Raw genomic sequence first — 24,361 nt, 5'->3', positions numbered from 1 at the left:
TTAAGTAAATGAATAATTTATTATCTTTTCAATAAATAAGACTTTCATATTACTTTCCTTTTAAAATAATTTGTTTACAGTTACTAGTGTGCACTCAGTTAGGGACAAGTAGTAGGTGTCAATCTTCTAGCTTTTAGTTTCTGGCAGTGGAACGTATTCTTTAATATTTCCTTATCACTATAGCTGGCTTTTTAAATGTCAAATTCATTCACGCTCTGACCTTAAAGAGCTTTGATGTACAGTGACCACTTTTCTTTAGGTCTGAGTCATTTTAGGAAAGCCAGTAGGAAAATCTTTACTAGAAACCTTCGTATTCAAAAATATTCACACAATATGGTCATTAGCAAAATTTTGGTGTATGTATAAACTTGTTCTATAAAAGCGTATTTCTTTTAACAGATAATGGATACTACATTCTAACAGACAACCACCAATCTATGTTTATGGAACTCAGGAATTTACAGTTTTACCAATTCTTATATTTATTTTATTCATAATTAATTTTTGTATGTCTGATATGTGTGTGCGAGCATGCGCGCCCGCCCACCCATCACTCCAGCTCAGAGGACAGCGTTATGGAGCCAGTTCTCTCCTTAATGCTTTTATGTCAATTCTGGAAATTGAGTCATGTCTGCATGGCAAGCTATCTCAGCAACCCCTGTTTTTACAAAATCTGTAGTTGATTTTTTGAATTATTTTGCAGTTCGAAGCATTTGTGAGCCATCTGAAGTGGGTGTTAGGAACTGAAGTCAAGTCCTCTACAAGAGTAATAGCCACGCTTAAGTGCTGAGCCAGCCCCTGTTGTTGATTTTCATGAGGACACCTCCTCATGTGCTATTGTGAATCATTGTATATAAAACTTTATTGCATATCTAAATTTTAATGTAATCTAACTAATTTTTAATAATTTGTAATGTTGCAAAATAAAAGAGCAAGATATCACAAAAATTGCTATAGGAAACAAAATGTTTAAAAGTAAAATGCATTGATAAGTGGTTATACAGTGTCTTTTTTTTTTTTAATAATTCACTGGAAAAGATAGGTGATAATCTCAAGTTATACCTAAAAGAAAAGTTTTATTACAGGAATAACATTCTGACATGCACTTATGAATAAACAATATGAAGAGCAAACAAAAAATTGGGCAGTTTGCCTAAAGCAGGCCTGGGAAAGACTGTTTTATCAAGTTGCTAACTGTATCTTAAAATGTGCATTCATGTTGCATCTTGTTCTCTGAAAGCAGCACTTGTATCACATTGGTTGTATAACATTAGTGATTAGTGTGGTGTTGAGATGAGGTGCTTCAAAGTCCTTTTGTGTTACTATTTCTCATTAGAGGTTTCTTCCATTTGTTTTCTAGGGCCCACATATAGCTTCAGTTACATTAGCTGCTTATGAATGCAATTCGGTGAATTTCCCTGAGCCACCCTATCCTGACCAGATTATCTGCCCAGAGGAAGAAGGCGCTGAGGGAGCCATTTCTTTGTGGAGTATCATCTCAAAAGTTAGAATTGAAGCCTGCATGTGGGTAAGATCTGCATTTTTATATTTGCCTAAAACTAACCTTGCTGTCTTGATACTATGTCAAACCTTCTACAATGTGATCCACAAAGGCCCACCCAGTAAAGATTTGGGAAGCCACTTGCTGCAAACTTCCAAGGCAAAAGACTCTTCACTAAGAAGTTACAGAGCTGTACGTGGTAGCATAGCATATGCCTGTAATCTCAGTACTTTAGAAGCTGAGACAGAAGGATTGCAATTTCCCAAGGGCTAGACTAGACTGCTGGAACAACAACATTTAAAAAAAAAAAAAAAGTAGTCACATATTTCACTATTGATTAGACACTGTGTGTGTTCTTAGAAAATGTACTTCATTTTCAGCATTGTTGATGGATAGGTCTGCCTTTCTCTGTATGACCCAGGCTTCCATGGTGTTGATCTCAGGCTGTGATTGTGTAGTGGTCCTGTCTTTAGTCGTCCTAGTCATTATCCTCGTGTTTTACTTAAGTTTTCTTTATGAACTATTTTTCGAGATTTGATTGCTTTTATTTAAATTCACTTGTGTTCCTCACCAGTTTGTTTAGTTCATAAAGTTTATATTCCCTTAAGTTTTCGTTTCCTGGCAGTTTCTTAGGAAATAAAAGCACATGAACGATCATATAAAAATCTTCCCTCCGGCGCCCATGAGATGGGTTGCTGGGTAAAGGTTCCTGCTGCCTGGCCTAGCATCTCAAGTTTAGTTCCTGGAACCCACATGGTAGGAGAGAAGCACTTCCCATATGTTATACTGTGCCCTCCACAGCAGGTAATACATAGACACAGACATACATGCAAGCATGTACACATGGACTGTAGATAGAAGCACATGCAAATAAGGATTAAAAAACTTTTTAAAAATTCTTAATTCTGCCTTTAATCTGAGCACTCAGCAGCCAGAGGCAGGTGGATCTGAGTTCAAGGACAGCCAGGGTTATACAGAGAAACCCTGTCTCTAAAAACAAGCAAAATAACCTGATGGTGGTGACACACGCCTTTAATCCCAGCCCTTGGGAGGCAGAGGCAGGTGGATTTCTGAGTTCGAGGCCAGCCTGGTCTACAGAGTGAGTTCCAGGACAGCCAGGGCTACACAGAGAAACCCTGTTTCAAAACAAACAAGCAAAATAAATAAAATAAAAATAAAAGTATTCTTAATTCACTAAAGCAGCAGTTGGTACCATAACTTAGAAGAAACAGGTTTTTTTTTAAAGTATAGACTGTGTGTTTATGTGTATGAATATTTTTTCTGCCTATATGATTCATACCACTTATGTACCTGGTACCTGTGGAGTGCAAAAGACAGTCTCAGACCCCCAAACTGAAGTTAGGAGCCACCATCTAGGTTCTGGGAACGGAGCCCAGATCCTCTGGAAGAGAAGTATGTGCTCTTAACCACCACACCTTCTCTCCAGCTGCGGAAGAGACAGAGTTGTTAAAGTTATATATTAGTGCTTTTTCTCCCTCACTGATGGTCTGGAGATCAAACGCTGGGCCTGGCGCTTGCTAAAAGCAAGTACTCTTCCACTAAACTACTCCTCAGCCCAGCAATTACATTTTGCTTTGAAGGAATTATAAAAGAAATGCCATATGTTGAGTTGTTGATTATGAAAGGCAGGAAGACTTGTCATGTTTCCTGTTGCTCTTTTATAAACACTGGAGACAGATTCATTATGTTAGTTGTATGTTTTATAGATCCGAGGAGATTATCATGAAAAACTATTATTAGAATGACAGAGAATAAAAGAGGCTATCTATACAGTTTCTTATTTTTGTTCTCTTAAAAGTTATTTGTGTGGCTAGATTAATATAATGCCAAGCCGGGCAGTAGTGGTGCACGCCTTTAATCCCTGCACTTGGGATTTCTGAGTTCAAGGCCAGCCTGGTCTACAGAATGAATTCCAGGACAGCCAGGACTACACAGAGAAACCCCGTCTCGAAAAAACAAAACGAAAATAAATAAAAAATAAATAAATAAATAAAGCAAACAAGCAAGCAAGCCAAAAAGAAAGCTTCCTCTGGGGCTGGCAGCAGTACCTGCTTTCTTTGAATTTTTCTAGTATGTGTTGTCTGGTGTATTCCTTTAGCCAGGTTTTGTGCCTGCCCCAAACCAGCCTAGTGTAATGACTAACTTCTCCAAATACTAATTGACTCCTGAGATACACAGACTTTACATTAACTGTGTGCCTCATAGTAGTCAGCACCGAGCTTTGCCCACAGTGCAGAATTTTGTCTGCTGTGTATTTTCTTCTTTCCCTCTCTTATTTTAATCCCTTTAGTCATTCAAGAACATGTCAGTGTGGCTTTGGTGTTTTGATTTGTTGTTGTTGTTGTTGTTGTTGTGATACAAGTCTCACTATGTAGCCCTTGGCTGGCCACGGAGAGCTGCCTGTTTCTGCCTGCTGAGTAGTAGGTTTAAAGACATGCATCACAATGCCCAGTTAACATTTAGTTACTTTTAAATTGGTACCTGTTGGCCTCGGTGCTTACAAGAGAGTCTTTTCATTAAATGTTGTTGTATAATGGGATTTCCATGTTTGAAAGGATGAAGTTAAACCTTTACTTTGCATCATATGTAAAAATTAACCAAAATACATCAAAAACCTAAAGCTGAGCTCAGGCTGTCCAACTACTAGAAGGAAAATATGTATACTGTTGAATTTGGTAGTGACTTCTTATATTTCACAACTAAAGCACAGGGGGAAAAAAAGATTGTATTGTGCCACAGGCCACCACCAAGACATTGGGGAGATAACCTATAGCCAGGCAAGCAGCTGCTAATCACACATGATGAGCACTGGAAAATACTCAAAGTATTGGGAAAATCCATATCACCCAACAGTGGAATTTTAAAAGGGTCAACAAGGGACAGGGGTGACAGTGTCCTGGGTTCAAGAACATAAGGAGAGGGTGCTGTGTAGCTGCACCTGAATAATGTTTATTCAAAGAGGATACATAAATGGTCAATAAATATATGAGAAGGTGAGCAACATTGTTAGTTACTGGGGGAGTGGATTCCAAAACACAGGATACCACAAACCCTTCTTCATGACACTAAGATGATTATTATCAAAATGATAATCAAGGCCAGGCATGGTTGTACCCAAGAGGCTAGCGCAGGAATATTGTGATGGTTTTGGGGCCATCTGGGCTACAGAGTGGGACCTTGTCTCAGAAAACCAGTAATAATGTTCCCAATATTAATAATGATGATAATGATGTAAAGGAAAATAAGTGGCTTCCAAGATGTAAAGAAATTGGTGCAGAATGAATTGATAGCAGAAATATAATCTGGTGATCTGTGCACCAGATTAGCAGAGAAATATTTAAGCTTAGGATGATCACATGACTCTTCTAATTCCACATCCACATAAATACCAAAAGGAAATGACAATTGTCAGACCCTTGAGCTTCACTATTAATAGTACTCTCACAAAAGTGAAAAGTGGGACAGCAACCTGTTATTCTTAGATGAGTGAATGAATGAGTAAATGTATGAATGAATGAATGAATGAATGAACAAGACATGATGTACATATACACAGTAGAATATGACCGAGCCATGACATTCGATACAGTCCGTTCAGTTAAGTGCTAAATATAGATGACCATTGAAAATACTATATTAGGGGCTGGTGAGATGGTTCAGTGGTTAAGAGCACCAACTGCTCTTCCAAAGGTACTGAGTTCAAATCCCAGCAACCACCCATAATGAGATCTGATACCCTCTTCTGGTGCGTTTGAAGACAGCTACAGTGAACTTATTCTAATAAATAAATCTTAAAAAAAAAAAAGAAAATACTATATTAGGAGAGGTGGCTCAACAGTTAAAAGTCCTTGCTGCCCATGTATATCCTTAACTTGAGTACGAGAGGATCCCCTAACCTCTTTTGGTCTCTGTGAGTAGCAGTAAACACGTGGTACGCAGTCATACATGTAGGCAAACCACTTTACACATAATTAAAATAAATAAATCTAAAAAGGTCAGCAGAGGAAAGTGTGTCTGAAAAGGACCCATTATTTTGTATGCTAATTTAAGTTGTTTTAATTAATGCTTAATGAGAACAAGCTTCCTCTTTTTTAGGGGTTTGTGTGTGGTCACACGAACCTGTCTAGGTTGTGGAGGGAGCCAGAAGATGGTGTAGAGCTGGAGTTACGTATGGTGTAAGTCACATACAGTGGGTTTGGGAACCGAACTCTAGCCGTGGGCTTAACTACTGAGCCATCTCTCTAGCCCCTGAGTATAGAGCTTCTATTTGATAAAAAATATTAAAAGCAGTCAGTGAATTGCCTAACATTCTTAAATATAGTGAATGTCAGTGAATTGCGCATTATTAGTGGCACACAACTCTTAAAATGTCAACAGTTCCAGTGTTTGGAAGCATAATTTAGAATGTACTGTGTCCTTGATTCCTAGAGATTACCTAATTTTATTGCTTTTGATTTTGTATGCACTTTCAGATTTGTTTGTTTGTTTGTTTGTTTTGGCTTGGGGGGGGAGAATGTCTTAGTTGATTTAATGATGTCTTGCTTTAAAGTTTTTATATAATTTGCAAATTAAAGTATTCTTATAGATTTCACTATTGTGAATATGTTGTATCAGAAAAGCTGTTATCAACTGAGATGCCCTTCTAGACTTCACTATCTTTCAGAGTATGTTAAATCAGCAGGCGTCATTTATGTCCATTTACTGCCTCACTCCCACCTTGTTCATCTGTTCTTTGGAGCACATAGAGAGGATTGTTTCATAGATTAGATCAGTCAGGTATCTTTCTGGTTACATCTGTATAAGAGAGTATTGCATTAGTGCAACAAATACTTGAGATGAAGAGAAAGGGTTATTTTGGCTTACGGTTTGGGAGTTCTAATCCATAACTACTGGGCTCCATTTGGAGCCTGTGCTGGATGGGAGTAAGCAAACCATGTTGCCCACTTCACAGCATGTGAGAAACAAAAGGAAGGGACTGAAGAGATCTAGGACCTTCCTACAGGCCTCCTTCATCAAGGCTCCCCACCCCCCTCCCGGCCCCCGACCCCGAGTCCCAGTAGTCCCAACACAGGGCAAATCCTTTTCCTTACGGCTCTTTAGAAGCCATTCCAGGTCCATTTGGAGTAAGGAGGGAGCAGTCTGTTACTGGGCATATACCAGTTTACGCCATGGTAGGGATCAAACCCAGGGCTTACTTTACCAAGTAAGCTAAGCCTTAGCCTTATAAAATTACTTTTAAAAGCTATAGAAACCAGAATCCTCAGTGCCTTCTTTGGGGTAATAACTTTTCCATGTAGAATGTAATGTATTTTGAGAGGCTGTCTGGATGAGTATATTTCTTTAAAATTTTTTTGTGCAATAGTTGAATACTGACATGATTTTCATTCTTTTATGAAAAATATGAAGAATTAAACTACAGAAATCAATGTGATCAATTAAGACCATGACTAGCTCTTGATTTCTTTTCACTTCAGTATGTCACTTCCTTACTAGCTTTAAGGGAATTTGTCACCGGTTTGAATTGGATGATTGCTTCCAGAATTGTCGACAACCCACTTTACATTTGACCTTTGAGAAGTTCACCTTTGAACTAAAGTGTTGTAATGAACTGTCCTTCTTTTTGTCATGGAAAATCTGAGCTTTGTACATTGGTAGTTGTGTAGCTAATGAGGCTTATATGAGGTGTGATCATTGCTAATCTAAAAGTTTCCCTAAAGTGTAGAGAGAAATCAAATGTACTTAATGTACTTTTACCAAACTTCAACTAATATTTATGTTCACCTGTCTTGGCTGATTCTGTTATCTTAGAGCAAACCCCATACATTTTATAACTTATAAAAAAAAACAACAACTTGTTCATTGATTAAAAAAGCTTGTCACATAGTTTTCCCTGGTCTGATTTTACTGGCTTTATTCTGGTTTGTGTAGTTTGAGCCTGTTCCTCTCTGTTCCCGATGTTTCCTGAGGGTTGATTCATTGAGATCCTTCAAGTTTATGGGCTTTCTGGTTTTGTTTTCATTTTTTATTGAGACAGGGTTTCGTTATGTAGCTCTGACTGTCTGTAACTCACTCTGTAGACCAGGCTGTCCTGGAACTCACAGAGATCCACCTGCCTCTGCATGGAATCAAAGATGTACTCCACCATGCCTAGTGGAGTTTGTTTTAAACAGTAATAACTTTATGTATTTTTGTCACAGGGTAAAATAATGTCTTTTTGTGACATTAACACTTGTTATGGTAATCCATTATTTAGTAGTATCTATAAAAATAGTAATTAGTGTTCCAAGTATATTATTTTTATTTATTAGTTAAAATGCCCTTTCTTATCTGAGACTGTGTTTTCCTCTGCTGTCCAGGTTGTGTCTTCAAACTCCTGTGCCCTTTTTCAAGCCCCTCATGAACAGGCCTAGTCATGAACCTCCATACCCCTTTTGGAAGACTTTCATAGGAAAGACTAAGTTGGTTGCTGGGATTTAGTTCATATATGAAAATAAAAGCAAATATTTGATCCTTTGCACTTTAACTTTTAATGGTGTTTCTTGTCCTTCAGAGTTGATCAGCATTAACTTTTCTTGTTTCTTTTTCTGTCCATGCTCCTGACCTTCCTACACCTTCCTCTCTGTTTCTCTCTTCTCCAAAACAGATTTACTTTGGAGTACTTAAACATGTACTCCAAAGTACTTTTTCTGAGTTCTCATTTCACACCTGGAAAATGGATTTATATTTGGAGACTATTGGTTCTACATACTAAATACACAACATTTTTAGATTTGATAATGTCCTTCAAGGATTCTTTTTAGACCAGGATGGTATCAAAGTCACAGAGATCTGCCTTCCTCTACCAGATAAGTGCTGGGATCAAAGTTGTGTATCACCACACCTGGCTCTGCCATTTAAATTTTTTTATCGTAATGTATATGTGTGGACATGTGCACATGTGAGTACAACTGGTCGCAGAGGCCAGAAGAATCTGTCAGATTCCCGGGAGCTCAAGTTTTCGGTGGTTGTGAGCTGACCCATGTGGCTGCTGGGAACCAAACTTGGGTTTCTACAAGAATTGTATGCCCTTTTAACCTCTGAGCCATTTCTCCAGTGTCTTCAAGGATTCTTTTTTTTTTTTTTAAGATTTATTTATTTTTATTATATGTAAGTACACTATAGCTGTCTTCAGACACTCCAGAAGAGGGAGTCAGATCTCATTACAGATGGTTGTGAGCCACCATGTGGTGGCTGGGATTTGAACTTCCGACCTTCGGAAGAGCAGTCAGGTGCTCTTACCCACTGAGCTGTCACACCAGCCCAAGGATTCTTTTGAAGACATTTAGAGCAGAGTGGGCTGAAAGAGTTAAGTTTGCCTTGTACACTCACAAACCCTTCCATTCACTGTTACTCAGGATAGAGGACCAGGGCTGGCTGGCTCAAAGTGAAGGTTTCTCCCGAGACTGTCTCTGTCATATTATGGCCTATCTGGTATTTAAGCCACTTAAGCCTAAACCAAGTTTCTGATTCTAAACTTTGTTTTTATCTTTATGTCCTGAACTGACTAAGGAAAAACAACAATAACAAACCCTTCTCTTCAAAACCAAATCTACAAAGTGACTGAAATATGAATCACTCTGAGAAAATAAGACACTTTTAAATTTTATCATAATAATTACCCATCCTGTTACTGAGGATTTGGGGGGCCACTTGACTGTAATATTTTTAAGGCTCTGTTTTTTAAATGAAAAGAAGGCAGGAAAGAAGAGAAAAGGCTGTTCTGAGATTAAAACATCTGAGCCAACCTAGAGAATTGTAATCAGCTTTACTGGAACTTTTGGTGCTTGCCTGGAGAGTTTTGTTTTGTTTAGTTTTTGAAAGAGATTTTACTTTGTAGCTCAAGCTAGCCAAAGAAAATCAAACTTCTGATCTTCCTGGCTGTGGCTTCCAACTGATAGGGATAAAAGTGACGGAAGCATTAAGAGAAACCCCAGAACCTAAGGAGAGATGTTAGATTGAGCCTGTTTATGTGCCAAGGAAGGTCTCACAGTCTATTGTCTTATCTGGCTCACAAGTCAGATCAGGGCTGGGATTCAAACTCTGAAACTTGGAATTGTGTAGCATATGTATCCAGTATATCTCAAAAAGCTTTTGGAAATACACGAAAATTACTGCTGAAAACTGAACTTCATAGTGAGTATTTTGCTTTTTCACACAGGGCATTGGAACAGCCATTGGAGAGCTGCCTCCATATTTCATGGCCAGGGCAGCTCGCCTCTCAGGTGCTGAACCAGATGATGAAGAGTATCAGGAATTTGAAGAAATGCTGGAACATGCAGAGGCTGCACAAGTAAGAACACAATGGGAAGGTGGAGCTCTAATCCCGGCTCACGGTTATTAAGGTGGAGGGTTAGGAGTTCTGTGTGAAAGAAAACTGCCAATGTAAAACAAAGCCAAAAGTGACCTAGGACAGGATATGCAGAAATACTGAAGGTAAAAAAAATGGCAAATCGGGGCTAGGGATAGAGGTTCCAGGCGCAACGTTAAACAGCACATGTGGGACCCTGGGTCCTGTCCGTAGTACTTCGAGGAGGAAGAACAGCCTAGACATACTCTTTGTCAGTGGGTTTTCTTCAAACAAACTAGTAGCAAGAAGATACAAAGCTACTTTTCTCCTCCCAGGAACTGATAAATGTCATCTCTGTGTTTCAAAATAGTGTGTGTGTGTACATGTGATCGCTCGTGGACATGCCTGCCTGCCTCCCTGTGTATGGTTACTCATACTCACCCAAGGATTCTTGTATGTTACTCGTTGGGCTTTGTTTATTTCGTGAGATAAAGCATAGTTTTGTAGCCTAAGATGACCTTGAACTCACAAGGATTGTGCAGTACAGCTCTGGCTCTCTGGTGGCCATTTCCTCCTTGAGAACAGCCTTGGGACTTCATCCTCATGTGCAAACAGTGCTTAAAGGACTGGGGTTCCCTGAGAGAATGTAACATTGCGTAACGTTCTTCAATAGCTCTGAAAATCTGAAACTAGAAAGGCTTGTGGCAGTATAAGTGACAGTATTACTTTCTTTATAGAGATTGAACAATTCAAATTAGTCTTTCTTTACCTTTGAATGTTCTAGAAAGTATCCTCAAAATGTGCAGGGTAGGGGGCTGGTGAGATGGCTCAGTTGGTAAGAGCACCCGACTGCTCTTCCGAAGGTCCGAAGTTCAAATCCCAGCAACCACATGGTGGCTCACAACCACCCGTAATGAGATCTGATGCCCTCTTCTGGTGCGTCTGAAGACAGCTACAGTGTACTTACATATAATAAATAAATAAATAAATAAATCTTTAAAAAAAAAAAAAAAAAAAAAATGTGCAGGGTAAACCAGAATGGTAAAAACCTAAATTCCAGACTTGAGGTAATTAAGGCTTTTTTTCCTGAGACAATCTTTGTGCCGATCCCAGTGTCACAGGTTGGTTGTTTTACTCTTAGGAAATAGGAAGATGCCTCTGAGATTGACTAACTTAAGGGTGGCCTTAGAAAACACACAGATGAAAAGGAAGCAAGGCAGTGGCCGCTGTACAGTGTGAACCCTTCTTGCCCCCTCCCTCGCCTGTTGTACCTAACTTACCTCTGATGGCTGCGATTGAGAATTTTGCTAACTTCAAATACAAGGAAACAGAAACTTAGTAAAGTAATCCTGTCTCCAAAAGAAAACATCAAGCAGGAGGAATATGGGAGAAAAAAGAAAATAATTTCCTACATTTGGTTTTTGAAGGCATTTTCAGGTGTTTTCAGACATCTGGTATTGGTATTGAGAGTGCCAATGCCCTTCTAAGTCTTTAGTTTTTTGTGTTTGCTTATGTAACTCAGGGGTAGGAGTAATGGACATTAAAAATGGTGGAGATTAAAGGACAACTTGATTACCTTCCACTCTGTGAGTCCAGGAGCTCAAACTCAGTTCTCAGGCTTGGCTGAGCCATCTCACTGGCCCAAAAAAGGGTCTCTTCCTTGTCCAGGAGCTCACCAGTTAGGCAAAATTGGCTGGCCAGTGAAGTCCAGGAGCCTCTTGTCCCCACCTCCCATCACTGGGATTGCAGCCATGTACCACCACACTCTGCTTTCCCGTGAGGCTGGGGAGCCTCATGCTGGCAGCAAGGACTTATTTATGCTGGCTTTACCAGTTGAGCTATTTCCCCCTCTCCGGGTTATTTTTAAACAGGAATTGTTTTATTGTCAGTTTTCTGATGAACTGAATAACAAAATACCTTACTAATAGTTTCCATCCACCCTGCTCATGGACATGTTGAGTGTCCTGTCTCTATTTAACACCTTTCCAAGCTAGTGGTATGGACAGTACCACTCGTGACATTGGTTAGCAGCTTATTGCCCTTGAAAAACTCATACCTGGAAACTGATGAAGTAAGATGTCAGACTTGTTTTCTCTTGTGTCTGTAGTTGGAGTTCTTGGATACTCCAGCCACTTAGTCTTCCCCTCCCCACTGGGAGAATGATAATCTCGTGTATCTCTTACGACCCTGATCATTTTTGTTACTTTTGATTGGCTCTTTTCTAATTGGACTTCATCTATCTTAGATGAGATCTATCTTATTAGATGAGATGGCACATAATACTTCTGAAAATTATGAGGTTTGGGCTGGTTTTATTCTTTTTGGCTTTATGCCAGTAATTACAAACATGGTTTTAGGATAAACTATACATTTCTTACTCCTTAACTTCATATTTATTAATCTTGGAAGTGAAGAAGGCAAATTATATGCATTCTTTTTTTTTTGTTTGTTTGATACGGGTTTTTTTTTTTTCTCTGCAGCCCTGACTGTCCCAGAACTCTCTGTGGAGACCAGGCTGGCCTCAAACTCACCTGCCTCTGCCTCCTGAGTGCTGGAATTAAAGGCCAGCACCACCAGTGCTTGACTTAAACATTCTATTTCATGCTCCTTAAATCAGAAATTACATACCTATGTCTTCTGCTGCTTGCTGTGCTGAAGATAATCCAGGGCCTTGTTCATTGTTGTATCACTGAGCTACATTCCAGCCTTGTACTCTTAAGGACATTATACTTAAAATGTTTATTCAAATCACAGTTATAGATACTGCTAATTACCATACAAACTAGAAAATACGTGAGTAAATAATAAGAAAATTATTAGCTCATACGTGAATAATTTACCTTGCCACATTGTGAAGTAAAAATCCCTGGTTTGGTTTGTTTTTCTTTTGTTGGTTTGTTGTTGTTGTTTGTCTGCAATTTTGAGTTTCAGCAGATTAATTCTCATCTGCATTGACTGGCTATAGATTCTGAATGTGTTGACAGGCAAACAAATCGCCCATGTGTAGCACTTGTTTGATGAGTCCTCATCCTCGTTATGCTTTCTGGACAAATGGCCATGGGTGCGGATAGTATGGAGCATGCCTTGTTCCTTTGACCCAGATGGCATTAGTGAGTGTAGTGTCTGTCAGTGTGTACATCTGGAGTTGCCATCATGACCGATTTCTAGATTTCTTTGAATATATGAGGGCCAGGCTTCCTGAAGGCCCCTTCATGTTTTATGAATGTTGATTGCATGTTCTCCGATCACTACCATGTTGATGGCAGAACAGCCCTTCTTATTGTCCCCTTCTTTGTAGGAGCCATTCTGCTGGGCACAAGGGGAAACACAGAATTTGACTGTATTACCCGAATCAGACCCAAATTCTGGACTTCAGTGAGCCTCCTGCTTTCTCTCAGTAGCTGGGATTATTCTCCTGTACCTGGCTTATCCCTGATCTGAGTAAAGAAAACACACTCAAAAACACAGGGTCAATGGAAAACTTGAAGTGTTAGGGGCTGGAGAGGCAGATCAGACAACACTTCCTGTTCCTCCAGAGGACCCCAGATCAGTTCTCACTACCCACACTGAGTATTTTACAGCCACTCATAACTCTAGCTCCAGGGGATCTCTTCAAGGCCAGCCTGGGATAGATACCAGGACCCTCTCTCAGAAAACAAATGTGAAATGAAATCTTTTTTTTTTTAAAGATTTATTTATTTATTATATGTAAGTACACTGTAGCTGTCTTCAGACACTCCAGAAGAGGGCGTCAGATCTTGTTATAGATGGTTGTGAGCCACCGTGTGGTTGCTGGGATTTGAACTCTGGACCTTCGGAAGAGCAGTCGGGTGCTCTTACACACTGAGCCATCTCACCAGCCCGAAATGAAATCTTTTTTTTTTTTAATTAATTAATTAATTAATTAATTAATTAATTACATGTAAGTACACTGTAGCTGTCTTCAGACACTCCAGAAGAGGGAGTCAGATCTCATTACGGATGGTTGTGAGCCACCATGTGGTTGCTGGGATTTGAACTCTGGACCTTCGGAAGAGCAGTCCGGTGCTCTAACCCACTGAGCCATCTCACCAGCCCCCCGAAATGAAATCTTTAAACATGAAAATAACTCTATCTTTCCCAGGCGGCTGCCGAAGATGGAGAAGGGGCAGGTTCTGGTATTGGATGGCCGAGGCCATCTTCTTGGCCGCCTGGCGGCCATTGTGGCCAAGCAGGTACTTCTGGGCCGTTAGGTGGTGGTGGTCGTACGCTGTGAAGGCATCAACATTTCTGGAAACTTCTACAGAAACAAGTTAAAGTATCTGGCCTTTCTCCGGAAGCGGATGAATACCAACCCTCCCGAGGCCCCTACCACTTCCGAGCCCCCAGCCACATTTTCTGGCGCACTGTGCGAGGCATGCTGCCCCACAAGACCAAGAGAGGCCAGGCTACCCTGGAGCGCCTCAAGGTGTTGGATGGGATCCCTCCACCCTATGACAAGAAAAAGTGGATGGTGGTCCCTGCTGCCCTCAAGGTTGTTCGGCTGAAGCCTACCAGAAAGTTTGCTTACCTGGGGCGTCTGGCTCATGAGGTCGGGTGGAAGTACCAGGCAGTGACAGCCACTCTGGAGGAGAAACGGAAGGAAAAGGCCAAGATGCACTATCGGAAGAAGAAGCAGATCTTGAGGTTACAGAAACAGGCAGAAAAGAATGTGGAGAAGAAAATCTGCAAGTTCACAGAGGTCCTCAAGACCAACGGACTCCTGGTGTGAACCCAATAAAGACTGTTTGCCTCAAAAAAAAAGAAAATAACTCTATATATGATGGGATGTAGGTTCCTAACTTCTCTTCATAACTAGTTATTTTTCTGACACTGCTTACAAACAAATTTCTTTTATTTTTCTATGGTACTAGGGATTAATGCAAGCGTGCGCATGCTGAGTGAGTCCCCTGTCATTGAGCCCTATCCTCAACCTTCTGCTTTTATTCTGAGATGATGTCACACTAAGTTGCCCTGGCTGGCCTTCAGTTCACTGGGCAGTCCTGGCAGGCCTTGAGCTTGCCTTCTTCCTGACTCTGCGTAGCTGGGATTATAACCCCGTACCACCAGCCTGGCTTCCAGGGGGTTTAATCTTGTCTCACATTGTGGCTAATTAGTTACTAATGACGTATTCAAGACATGCTAGCCTGATATACCTACCTTCCCGAGTGCCTTCTCGGTGGTGCTTTAAAAGTGCTTCAGTAATCACAGCAGAATGACTTCAGTGGCCTAGAATTTGCTCATATAGATGAATGTAAAACTTGTAGTTTGATAGGAGCTGCAAACAGGGAAGAGTGGAGTAAGTAGAATTAAAACAGTAAGTTAAGCAAGATGAATACCAGCAAAGCATTAATTAAAGATTTCTGAAATAAGGTTTTACATTTTTTATTCAATTCTTGAAGGTAAAGTACTTTAGTGGCATAAATTTATCAGCAGGAAGTCTAAATAAATCAAACTCACAAACGCACAGAACCTTGGCACCGCCTGCTTGCTTTGCTATGTGCTGTCCAAATGGGTTAAAGGGAACATAGATTTTACTGAGAAATTGATGTTCAGTAAAGTGTTCATGACACATATTTACTTCAGTTCTGCTTCTGACTCATGTTTAAATTTCATGTAATAGTTGTTTTCAGAGAAAGACTGATAAGTGTTGATTTATATTCCAATTCCTTATAATTACCTCATTTATTTTTCGAGTTCTGTATTGAGATTAGCCAGTATTTTTCCACTAAACTGGCTTCCTTTTGCTCTTGACATCCTATCCTGTTCTTTTTCTATATCTGTGAGAGATAGGCATGAATACAAGTAGCTTCCTATGGCCTTGAACATCTAATGTTTGAAAACTTAAGTTCTAAGCCAGACTGGTAATGTTGTTTAGTGACCCTGCTAATATTGGGGAGGTGAAACAAAAGGATCACAAGTTTAAGGCCTACCTAGGTATCTTAGTTAGACCCGTGTTCTGATCATCTTTGTATCTTTTGTTCCTGGCATCTACAACCTGTTTTGTAATTATTTATTTTTATTATATGGGCATTTTGCCTCTGTGTATGTCTATATACCACATGGATGCCAGGTACCCAGAGAGGCCAGAATATAGCATTAAATCCCCTGGAACTAAAGTTACAAAACATTTTGAGGTGTCAGATAGGTCCAGGGAATTAATTGTAATCTGGTCCTCTGGAGGAGTGGCCAGTGCTTTTAACCACTGAACCATCTCTCCAGCCCTCATCTGTAAACTTCATTGTCATCCTCATAGTTACCTCAAGTTAAAATCTGACCAATCTTTGGTTCATTCCCCAGGATCAAGGAAATAAAAATATAACTAGGTGGTACTCAGCAGTTGAGAGCACTAGCCTCCTCCAGACAATTTGATATCCTTTCCCAACACTCACATGACTGCTAACAACCATCTATAACTCCAGTTCCAGGAGAACTGGCCTCCTCTGGCACTGTATGGGAGTGGTGCACAGATATACATGCAGACAGAACTCCCCCTCCCGCCCACCCACATCCCCACCCCCACACAGCAGATGTAATCATACACTGTAATCCTAGCGTGGTGGAAACTGATGCAGGTTGCCAATATGAAGCCTGCCTGTGATACAGAGTAACACACTGTCTAAGATGAGTTAATGTAGTTTTTAAAATGAAGGCTAGAGGGGTTACTCCATGGTTAAGAGCACTGGCTACTCTTTCAGAGAACCCAGGTTTAATTGCTAGCACCCACACAGTGGTTCATAACAGTCTATTAATTGCAGTTCCTGAGGATCCAATACCCGCTTCTGGCCTGCAAGGGATCTGACACAAAAGTGGCACACAGAAATACAGGTGAACTAGAGAAATGACTCAGTTGTTAAGAGCACAGACTGCTCTTTCAAGAGGACTCCAGTTCAATCCCCAGCACCCATACTGTGTCTCACAACTATATGTAACTCCCTCTAGTTTCTGGCGATCCAACACCTTCTCTAGCCTCTTCACTTACCAGACACACAGATAGTGCACATACATACATGTAGGCAAAACACTCATACATAATAAAATAAGTAGGTTTTTAAAAAGAGAAATAAAATATATGCAGGCAAAAAATTGAAAACTAATAACTCTAATATTCAGTCACTTGAATTTCTCCCTGGCCTCCTAATGCCAGTCATCCAGGAAGCTGATTGACTTCCACTGCATTGTCACCATCTCCCTGCCCCTTTGTTTCTGAATGACTGGTTCAAACATGTCTCAACAATGCCTACTCAACATTTCTAGTGGATTCTTTTAAACTATTTATTTATCTATTTATCTATTTTATGTATATGAGTACTCTGTTTCCATGCACACCAGAAGAGGGAGTCAGACTCCATTACATATAGATGTGAGCCACCCTGTGGTTGCTGGGATTTGAACTTAGGACCTCTGGAAGAGCAGTCAGTGTTCCTAACCACTGAGCCATCTCTTCAACCCTCTGGTGGCTTCCCAGTTGGCTTGCTCTTTACTGATTTTCACCCTATTTTTCCCCCACACTATCCAAAGGAAAAACCTTTACTAAACTGTACCCTGCTTGTGGAATTCTCCTAATCAAGGATGGAACTCAGTTGGTAGAGTACGTGCCTAATGCTTACACAAGACACCTGTAATCCATCACATAAATGGTAGACGAAGTCAGCACAGACATTCATCTTAGGCTTTGTAAAGTTTGAGACAGCCTGGACATTGTCAGTCCCCTTTTCAAAAGAAAAAATAACTTGACTATTCAGAAATACTTGGCTTTTTCTCAAATTGTATATAGTGTGAAATCCAGTCTGTATAACAATTTACTTGGACAAACCCACAAAAACAGTCTTTTGGCTCTTTAACAGTTTTTTATATGTTACATGGATTTTGTCTTGTTTTGTTTGTTTTGCTGTTTATTTGCTTGTATTGATGCTTTGGATGGAACTTAGATCCTCACACATGCTACGAAACCCTTCTACCGCTGAGCTGCACTCCCAGCCCAACATTGATGGTTTTCAGTTAGATAGAATACCTGGTTAATACATGTTAAATCCTTTTAAAGCAAAGAGCTCTGGAGTTTTTCAGTCCAGAACTTGCTGTTCTTAGTAAATAAACCGTGATGATTTATTAAACTTGTAAAAACGTTACCGCTGCTCTGATGAAATAGAATAATGTGATGAAGCTCTTTCTCCTATCTCTGCTTGCCAGGCTCTTGTGTCTGTTCCTCTGTATGTGTCACCTTGCTCATTCCTACCTATCAAGTTCCTGCAGCTTCTCCAGTGTTTCATGTCATTGATAGGAGAGTTGATTGGAATTTTTGTTGGTGGTGGTCGGTTGTTTGTTTGTTTGTTTGTTTGTGAAAGGATCTTACTGTGTAGGCCTGGCACTCAGTATGTAGACTGAGCTGGCCTTGAACTCACAGAGATCCATCTGCCTCTGCCCTACAAATTCTGGGATTAAAGGCCTGAGCCAGGCTTGGTGGTTTTTAGGTCTTACTGAATAGCCAGGGTTGGCTTTGGACTCAGAGTCCTTCTGCCTTAACTTTCCAAGCCTTGACAGTACTGGTGTTTGCTACCATGCCTGGCTAGGGCTGGGGCCCTTCCTCCCAAAATATTTTCTAAATTTTGTTTTTAGTTTTTTATTTATTTGTGTTTTCCCTGCTTGTATATATGCGCCCCATTTGCATGCCTGATATCGTCAGGAGGTAGAAGAGGACTTCGATCCCCTAGAACTAGAGTTATGGTTGGTTGAGAGCTACTGTGAAGGTTCTGGGAGTCAAACCAGGTCCTCTGAAAGAGCAGCAAGAGCTCTCTTACCACTCAGCCAGCCATCTTTCCAGCCCCTGGAAGTTTTCATCCATATTGAAGAAAACAACTTTCGTGGCTTATTGATAGTATGCTTAAGCATGCTCCAGGGTCCTACTTTTCATCACTATCCCAACCCAATCGCTAAAATTGAGGACACATGGAAATTCTTACAGTAATTTGTTGGTTCTCTATGCTGTATAACCAAAGACAGGGGAAATTGTGCAGATGTGTTAGAGGGTAAGGGTTATACTCACTGGTAGAGCAGTTGCCTAGCCTGTGCAAGGTAGAGTCTGAAACATGAGGTAGCTCATTTTCTTGATATATTCAGTGATTATTTTGTTGGACACCACAGAGGATATAGAATGGGGGCCTAACCCTGTTATTTTGTGTTGTTTTTGTGTGTATAACTGATACAATAGGAATGCTGCCCATATTTACTTAGAAGAATATGTTTTGGATAAAATTGCTATCTACTAGATTGCCTAATACTATCTGTCAGAATGATCTACCATTTGCATATTCTTTAGTGCTGAGTTGGTGACTTTGTAAAGTTTGCTGTCTTATTATTTGTTTTGATAATAAACACTACTGTGTTGTTTTGTATTCTTGCTATCAGAATCAGAAATGTGAAAGTCTAACTTCACCTTTTAGTAGAATGCTATTTTGTTTCTCCATATTTGTTCTAGTTTCCTTGTCTTTTCTACTGGGTATCACTTGTGAGTCTTTACTTCTCCCTGCCCTGGAGTGAACCTGAGGCTTGGTACATTTTTACCACTAAACTGTATTGCCAGTCCTTGTGCTTCATTTTGAGTTTGGTTTGGTTTTGCTGAGTTGTCCCAACTATCTACCTGACTCAGCCTGCCAAGCAGCTGGGATTAGATGCCTGTGCCACTAACCCAGACTAGGTAAACTACTTATCTCTTTAAAGACTAGTTTAGGGGGCTGGAGAGATGGCTCAGTGGATAAGAGCACTGGCTGCTCTTCCAGAGGTCCTGAGTTCAATTCCCAACATCCACGTGGTGGCTCACAACCATCTGTAATAGGATCCGGTGCCCTCTTCTGGTGTGTTTGAAGAGAGCAACAATGTACTCATATACATAAAATAAATAATTCTTAAATAAACAAAGACTAGTTTATAGGTTTTTTTATTTGTCTTATTTCAAGAGAATTCTCTTTAAGCTAGCAGTATTTAAATTAATCAACATTTGTACTTTATATATTAAAACTAAATGCTCATACTAAGCATATATAAATTTAAGGCTAAACAGATTTTACCTAGTAAGATTTTTATTCTTTCAGAAATTTCAATTTATTTGCATTAGTGGGGGGGGGACAAAAACCAATCTTAAAACCAAAACTTATCATTTGTTTTGACAAACTCTCATGACCTGTGCCTTTTCATTTTAGACAATGAAAGACATTTTTCCTTTCAAAGAACAAGGTATAAATGAAGGATTCTTTTGACCTTTGTTGATAATGATAGAACATTTGTTTCATCATTTGAGTTTGGCGATTATGGGAAAGCATTTGATAATGGTCACTTAGACACTCAACCAAAGTGCTTCAGCATTCCATTTATGTTCTGTTTGTTGAGCACATTTTCCTGTGAGTGTTAGCAGTTGGATATGCCAGGTCAGTCAGTGCCTGCTGGGTTTTCCCCCTATGAAGTATCTGTTCTTTTTCATACAAAGATTTTATGAAAGAGCTCATGGTATAGTATAGATGATCTGAAACTAAACAGGGGTCATTTTCATATGTTTTTAATGTCATTTGTTGCTGGGACCTGTTTTTGACTCTTTTGAACCCTTTGCTGGTTGTGGTTTGTCTGGCCATCACATGACTTCTCTGAAAATTCCCCCTCCTCTTCATTTCCAGTAAACTGTTTGAGCAGGCGTGAGTCAGAGTGAAACCAGCTTCCCTGTAACCACAGGGCTTGTTGAAGAATTTGTCAACGTGGACTCTAGAGGGTTTGCATTAAGCTTTGCAGCAACGATATGGTTTGTGTTGTGTCAGTTCCTGGGAAAAGCTTCCTCCTCTCAGGATCTTTTGCTTATTTGCATTAAGTATTAGAAATGTTCATTCTAGGCTCATTCGAGGTCTTGTCATGTAGATCTCCTTTCAGATCCCACCAACCACACACAGCCAGTGACATTCAGGATTTTGTTGCTTAACATCTTTATTTTTATTTTAAGTGTGTGAATTTGCCTGCATGTGTGTATGTGTACCGTATTTGTGAAGAGCTCAGAAGAAGTTGTTGGAACTCCTGAACTCGAATCATAGATGGTTGTGAGCTACTAAGTGGGTGCTGAAAATTGAGCCTAGACCTTCTGCCAGGGGGAGAGCAGCCAGTATTCTTAACAGATGAGCCATCTCTTCCTTAAGTGGTCTTTTAATGAGAATCCATTATAGAATATCTCAACTATTGGGATAGTTAAGTTTGAGTACAGAAGGAAGAAAGAAAGGTAATACTTAAACTGTCTAGTGGGGCATAGAGAGATGGCTTAGTGATGAAGCACTTGCTGCTGTCACAGAGGGACCCACATGTCAGGTCACAGCTGTCTAACTCCAGTTCCAGGGAGAGCCAACAGAGGCACCTGGTGCATATATGGCACTCAGACATGCATGCAGGCAAAGCATCCATACACACGAAATAAAATCTAAAAAAATTAATGTTCAGTAGTTGTCATTTGAACACTCAACATTGACTTAGAATTTTTCATGGCTTCTTTTGTTGTCTCAAGAAACTTTTTCTTAATACTAAATTGTCCTTTGGCCACTCCCATTCCCAGATTTGACTGTTTCTTGGTTTTCTGACTCTTCTTCTATTCAGTTGTATAGCATTAATGGAACTTGAAAGATAGTTGTGGCTTGATGCAAGTCTCAGAATGGATGGTCACTGGGAAGGAAGGCTGTCTGTCTGCTCCTAGTCTATTCCTGAGTCCTGCTCTTTTCTGTATGGCAGTTTATGCCTCAGTGGGTGGCACTGAGAGGACAACTCTCAGTCCACAGTGGGATTCTGATGCTGAGCTCCTATGATGAGGTTTGTGCGGCAAGCGCTTGTACACTCTGACACACCGAGTGGATCTCACTAGCCCTTGTTTTGGCTTCTGAAACTTGGCTCATTTAGTCCTATGCCAAGATTACAGGCGTTTACCACCACCATGCAAGACTTGTATGCTCATTTCTGATTTAACCTTGTCATCTTCAGTCAGGCTTATTTTATTATTTATTTATGCATATGTGTACACACATGGGTTGAAGTGCTGGAGAATGCCAGAAGAGAATGTTGGAGTTGGAATTGAAATCACAAGCCCAACATGGGTGCTGATTTTCTCCTGCTTATCTTTTTACAACAAAATACACATTGAAGAAAACGTTCTGGAGAGACTAGAAAATGTCTAGTTTTCTAGACATATAAAATTATGTTCTCCCGTACTCCTTAACTCACAAGATAAATTTAATTTTTTTCAGTTAACATTTAATTTTAATAATACCTGTTATGTTTAAAGAGTCAACAACACACAAGGAAAAGTCTTCTGTGAAATTTAATTTTTTTAAAATTCTGTTTGTTTTAATGATGAAGCAATTCTAATTGAAACCATCTGATTTTCAAATAAAACTAAGAGGTTAATACAACCCAGTCAGTAAGAAAGCACAGTAAGTAATATTTAAGGTTTTCTTCTTAGTTTGCTTTGGAAATTGGAGTAGAATGGTTTTGTTTTGTGTTTGCTTTGTTCTTTTCTTCTCCACACCTGTTTACGGTATGAACAGAAGTGAACAGTGGGTAAGCATTATGTTACCCTTGTTAGCTGGTTTACAGATGGTTGCTTTGTAGGTTTAGTATTTCAAACACCTTTTGTAAAATGTTCTAGAAAGTTCCCTTTCATTGAAACTTGGACTGTCAGGCTATATCTGGCTCTGTGTTTTTGCTGGATGATTTTTATATCAGTACCATACTGCTAATAAATGCAAGCCCTCTCCCTGCTCTAATTGCTAAGCCCTCATGGGAGTTGTGGCTCAGGCTCAGAAATAAATAGTAGGAAGGACAGTGGAATAACTATTAACACTCATTTCTATAGCAAAGCTTTGTTGATTTTCAACTAGCTAGGGGATGTGATTTGTCATGAGAGAGCTGGAAGGTTTGTTTTTTGACTTTATTTGTTTTGGGTTGTTTGTTAGGCATTATAGGAATGCTTTTTATTAGTTTTCTTTCCGTTTTTCCTGTTTTTAATCTTGGCATTTAAAGTCTTGCTGACTTGATATTTAAATACTTACTCCTTAGTGCGCATGCACACACATGCACACACACAGAGCAGTATGCAGCCACACACCACAGACCTTGTATACAATAGTTGCTCCATAAGAATATATCACCTGGTGTCATCAAATAAACCCATTCTGTGGTGTTTGTATTATGTAATGATGCAATTGACCAATTAGACATTTCTCAAAATATATCTTCATCATTAGGAAATGTATGTCTATACTTAACGTTTCTTTGTCCTATCCCCATGTCTTTGGTAATTTTTATGTGTGTTTTAGTTAACATATTATTAATTGTATAAAATAATGGGTTGCATTACTTTTATCTGCCCTTGTGGTTTTGGTTTTTGTTTTGAGTCAAGGTCCTGCTGTATAGCCTTGCTTGCTCTGTAGGCTCCTGCTGGCCTCACTTAATATTTTTTCTGCCACGGTTTTCCCTAGTCCCACTTGCTTCTGCCTCGTGTGCTGGGATCAGAGGTGTATGCTGCTAGGCTCAATACCCTCCTTCTGTATCAGGCTACATTTTCTGTCTATGGCTGTTTCATAGCTTAGTTTTCAAAGCTTTAAGTGTTTAAGCTCATCTGAATAATTTTGACCTTTCCCTGCACTGACCGTTGTGTACTGTCATAGAAGATTCACTGGTATATGTTGCCTTGGCTGTTTTAGAGACGGGGCTCTTTCCCTGTGTGGTCCACAGTAGCCCTGTACTTGCAGTCCTCCTGCCCTACCCTACGGTAAACCAAGGTTACAAGTACACATCCTCCCATACCCAGCCACTGTGTGCGCGCGCGCGCGCGCGCGTGTGTGTGTGTGTGTGTGTGTGTGTGTGTGTCTGCATTTCTCTTTGATTCCATTCGAATGTGAGTATTTATACTAACTTGTTTATAAATAAAAGAACAGTGAAATGACTTTAGGGCTGGTGAGCTAGATCACAGGTACAGGTGCTGACTATAAAGGCTGGTGAGCTGAGTTAATCTCTGAGACCCATATGGTGAAGAGAGCTGACTCTTTAAAATGTCATTTTAAAGATGTATTTTAGCAGGGCGGTAGTAGTAAATATAAATACCTTTAATCCCAGCACTTGTGTGGCAGAAGCAGGTGGATCTCTGTGAGTTTGAGGACAGCCTGGTGTACAGAGAGAGTTCCAGGACAGCCAGAACTACACAGCAAAACCCTGTCTTGAAAAACAAAACAAACAAAAAGGTATTTTAATCTTTTCCAACCCATAATAAAATTATTAGATACAAACCTTAAAAACCTTATGCAACAAGTGCTTTACGGATTCAACCATCAGCCCCATTTTTTAAAAGGAATTTGTTTTATTTTTATTAATGTATGTTTGAGTATGTGTATTCATGTCTGTGTGCAAGTGTCATAGAAGTCAATGGAAGGTCTTAGATCCCCTGGAGCTGAAGTTACAGGAGGTTGTAAGCTGTTTAACAT

The 24,361-nt window shown here is 39.9% G+C and overlaps 1 protein-coding gene and 1 pseudogene across 5 annotated transcripts in view; both read left to right on the top strand.

Moving 5' to 3' along the window:
- The window catches only part of Vmp1 (vacuole membrane protein 1), a 99,979-nt gene that overhangs the window by 38,811 nt on the left and 36,807 nt on the right, over positions 1-24,361 (top strand). For all 4 annotated transcript variants that reach the window (NM_029478.6, NM_001379040.1, NM_001356531.3 and 1 more), the window contains exons 6-7: positions 1,361-1,528; positions 9,720-9,851. In NM_029478.6, the coding sequence (NP_083754.2) occupies positions 1,361-1,528; positions 9,720-9,851 (300 nt within the window). The remainder of the gene's footprint in view (positions 1-1,360; positions 1,529-9,719; positions 9,852-24,361) is intronic.
- On the top strand, positions 13,963-14,534 carry Gm11478 (predicted gene 11478; annotated as a pseudogene). Its single transcript, NR_168619.1, has one exon. The product of NR_168619.1 is annotated as a predicted gene 11478 (transcript).

The sequence above is a fragment of the Mus musculus genome, chromosome 11, assembly GCF_000001635.26.
Source record: "Mus musculus strain C57BL/6J chromosome 11, GRCm38.p6 C57BL/6J".
Classification (NCBI taxonomy): Eukaryota; Metazoa; Chordata; class Mammalia; order Rodentia; family Muridae; genus Mus; species Mus musculus.
This window is presented reverse-complemented; position numbering and strand designations above follow the sequence as displayed.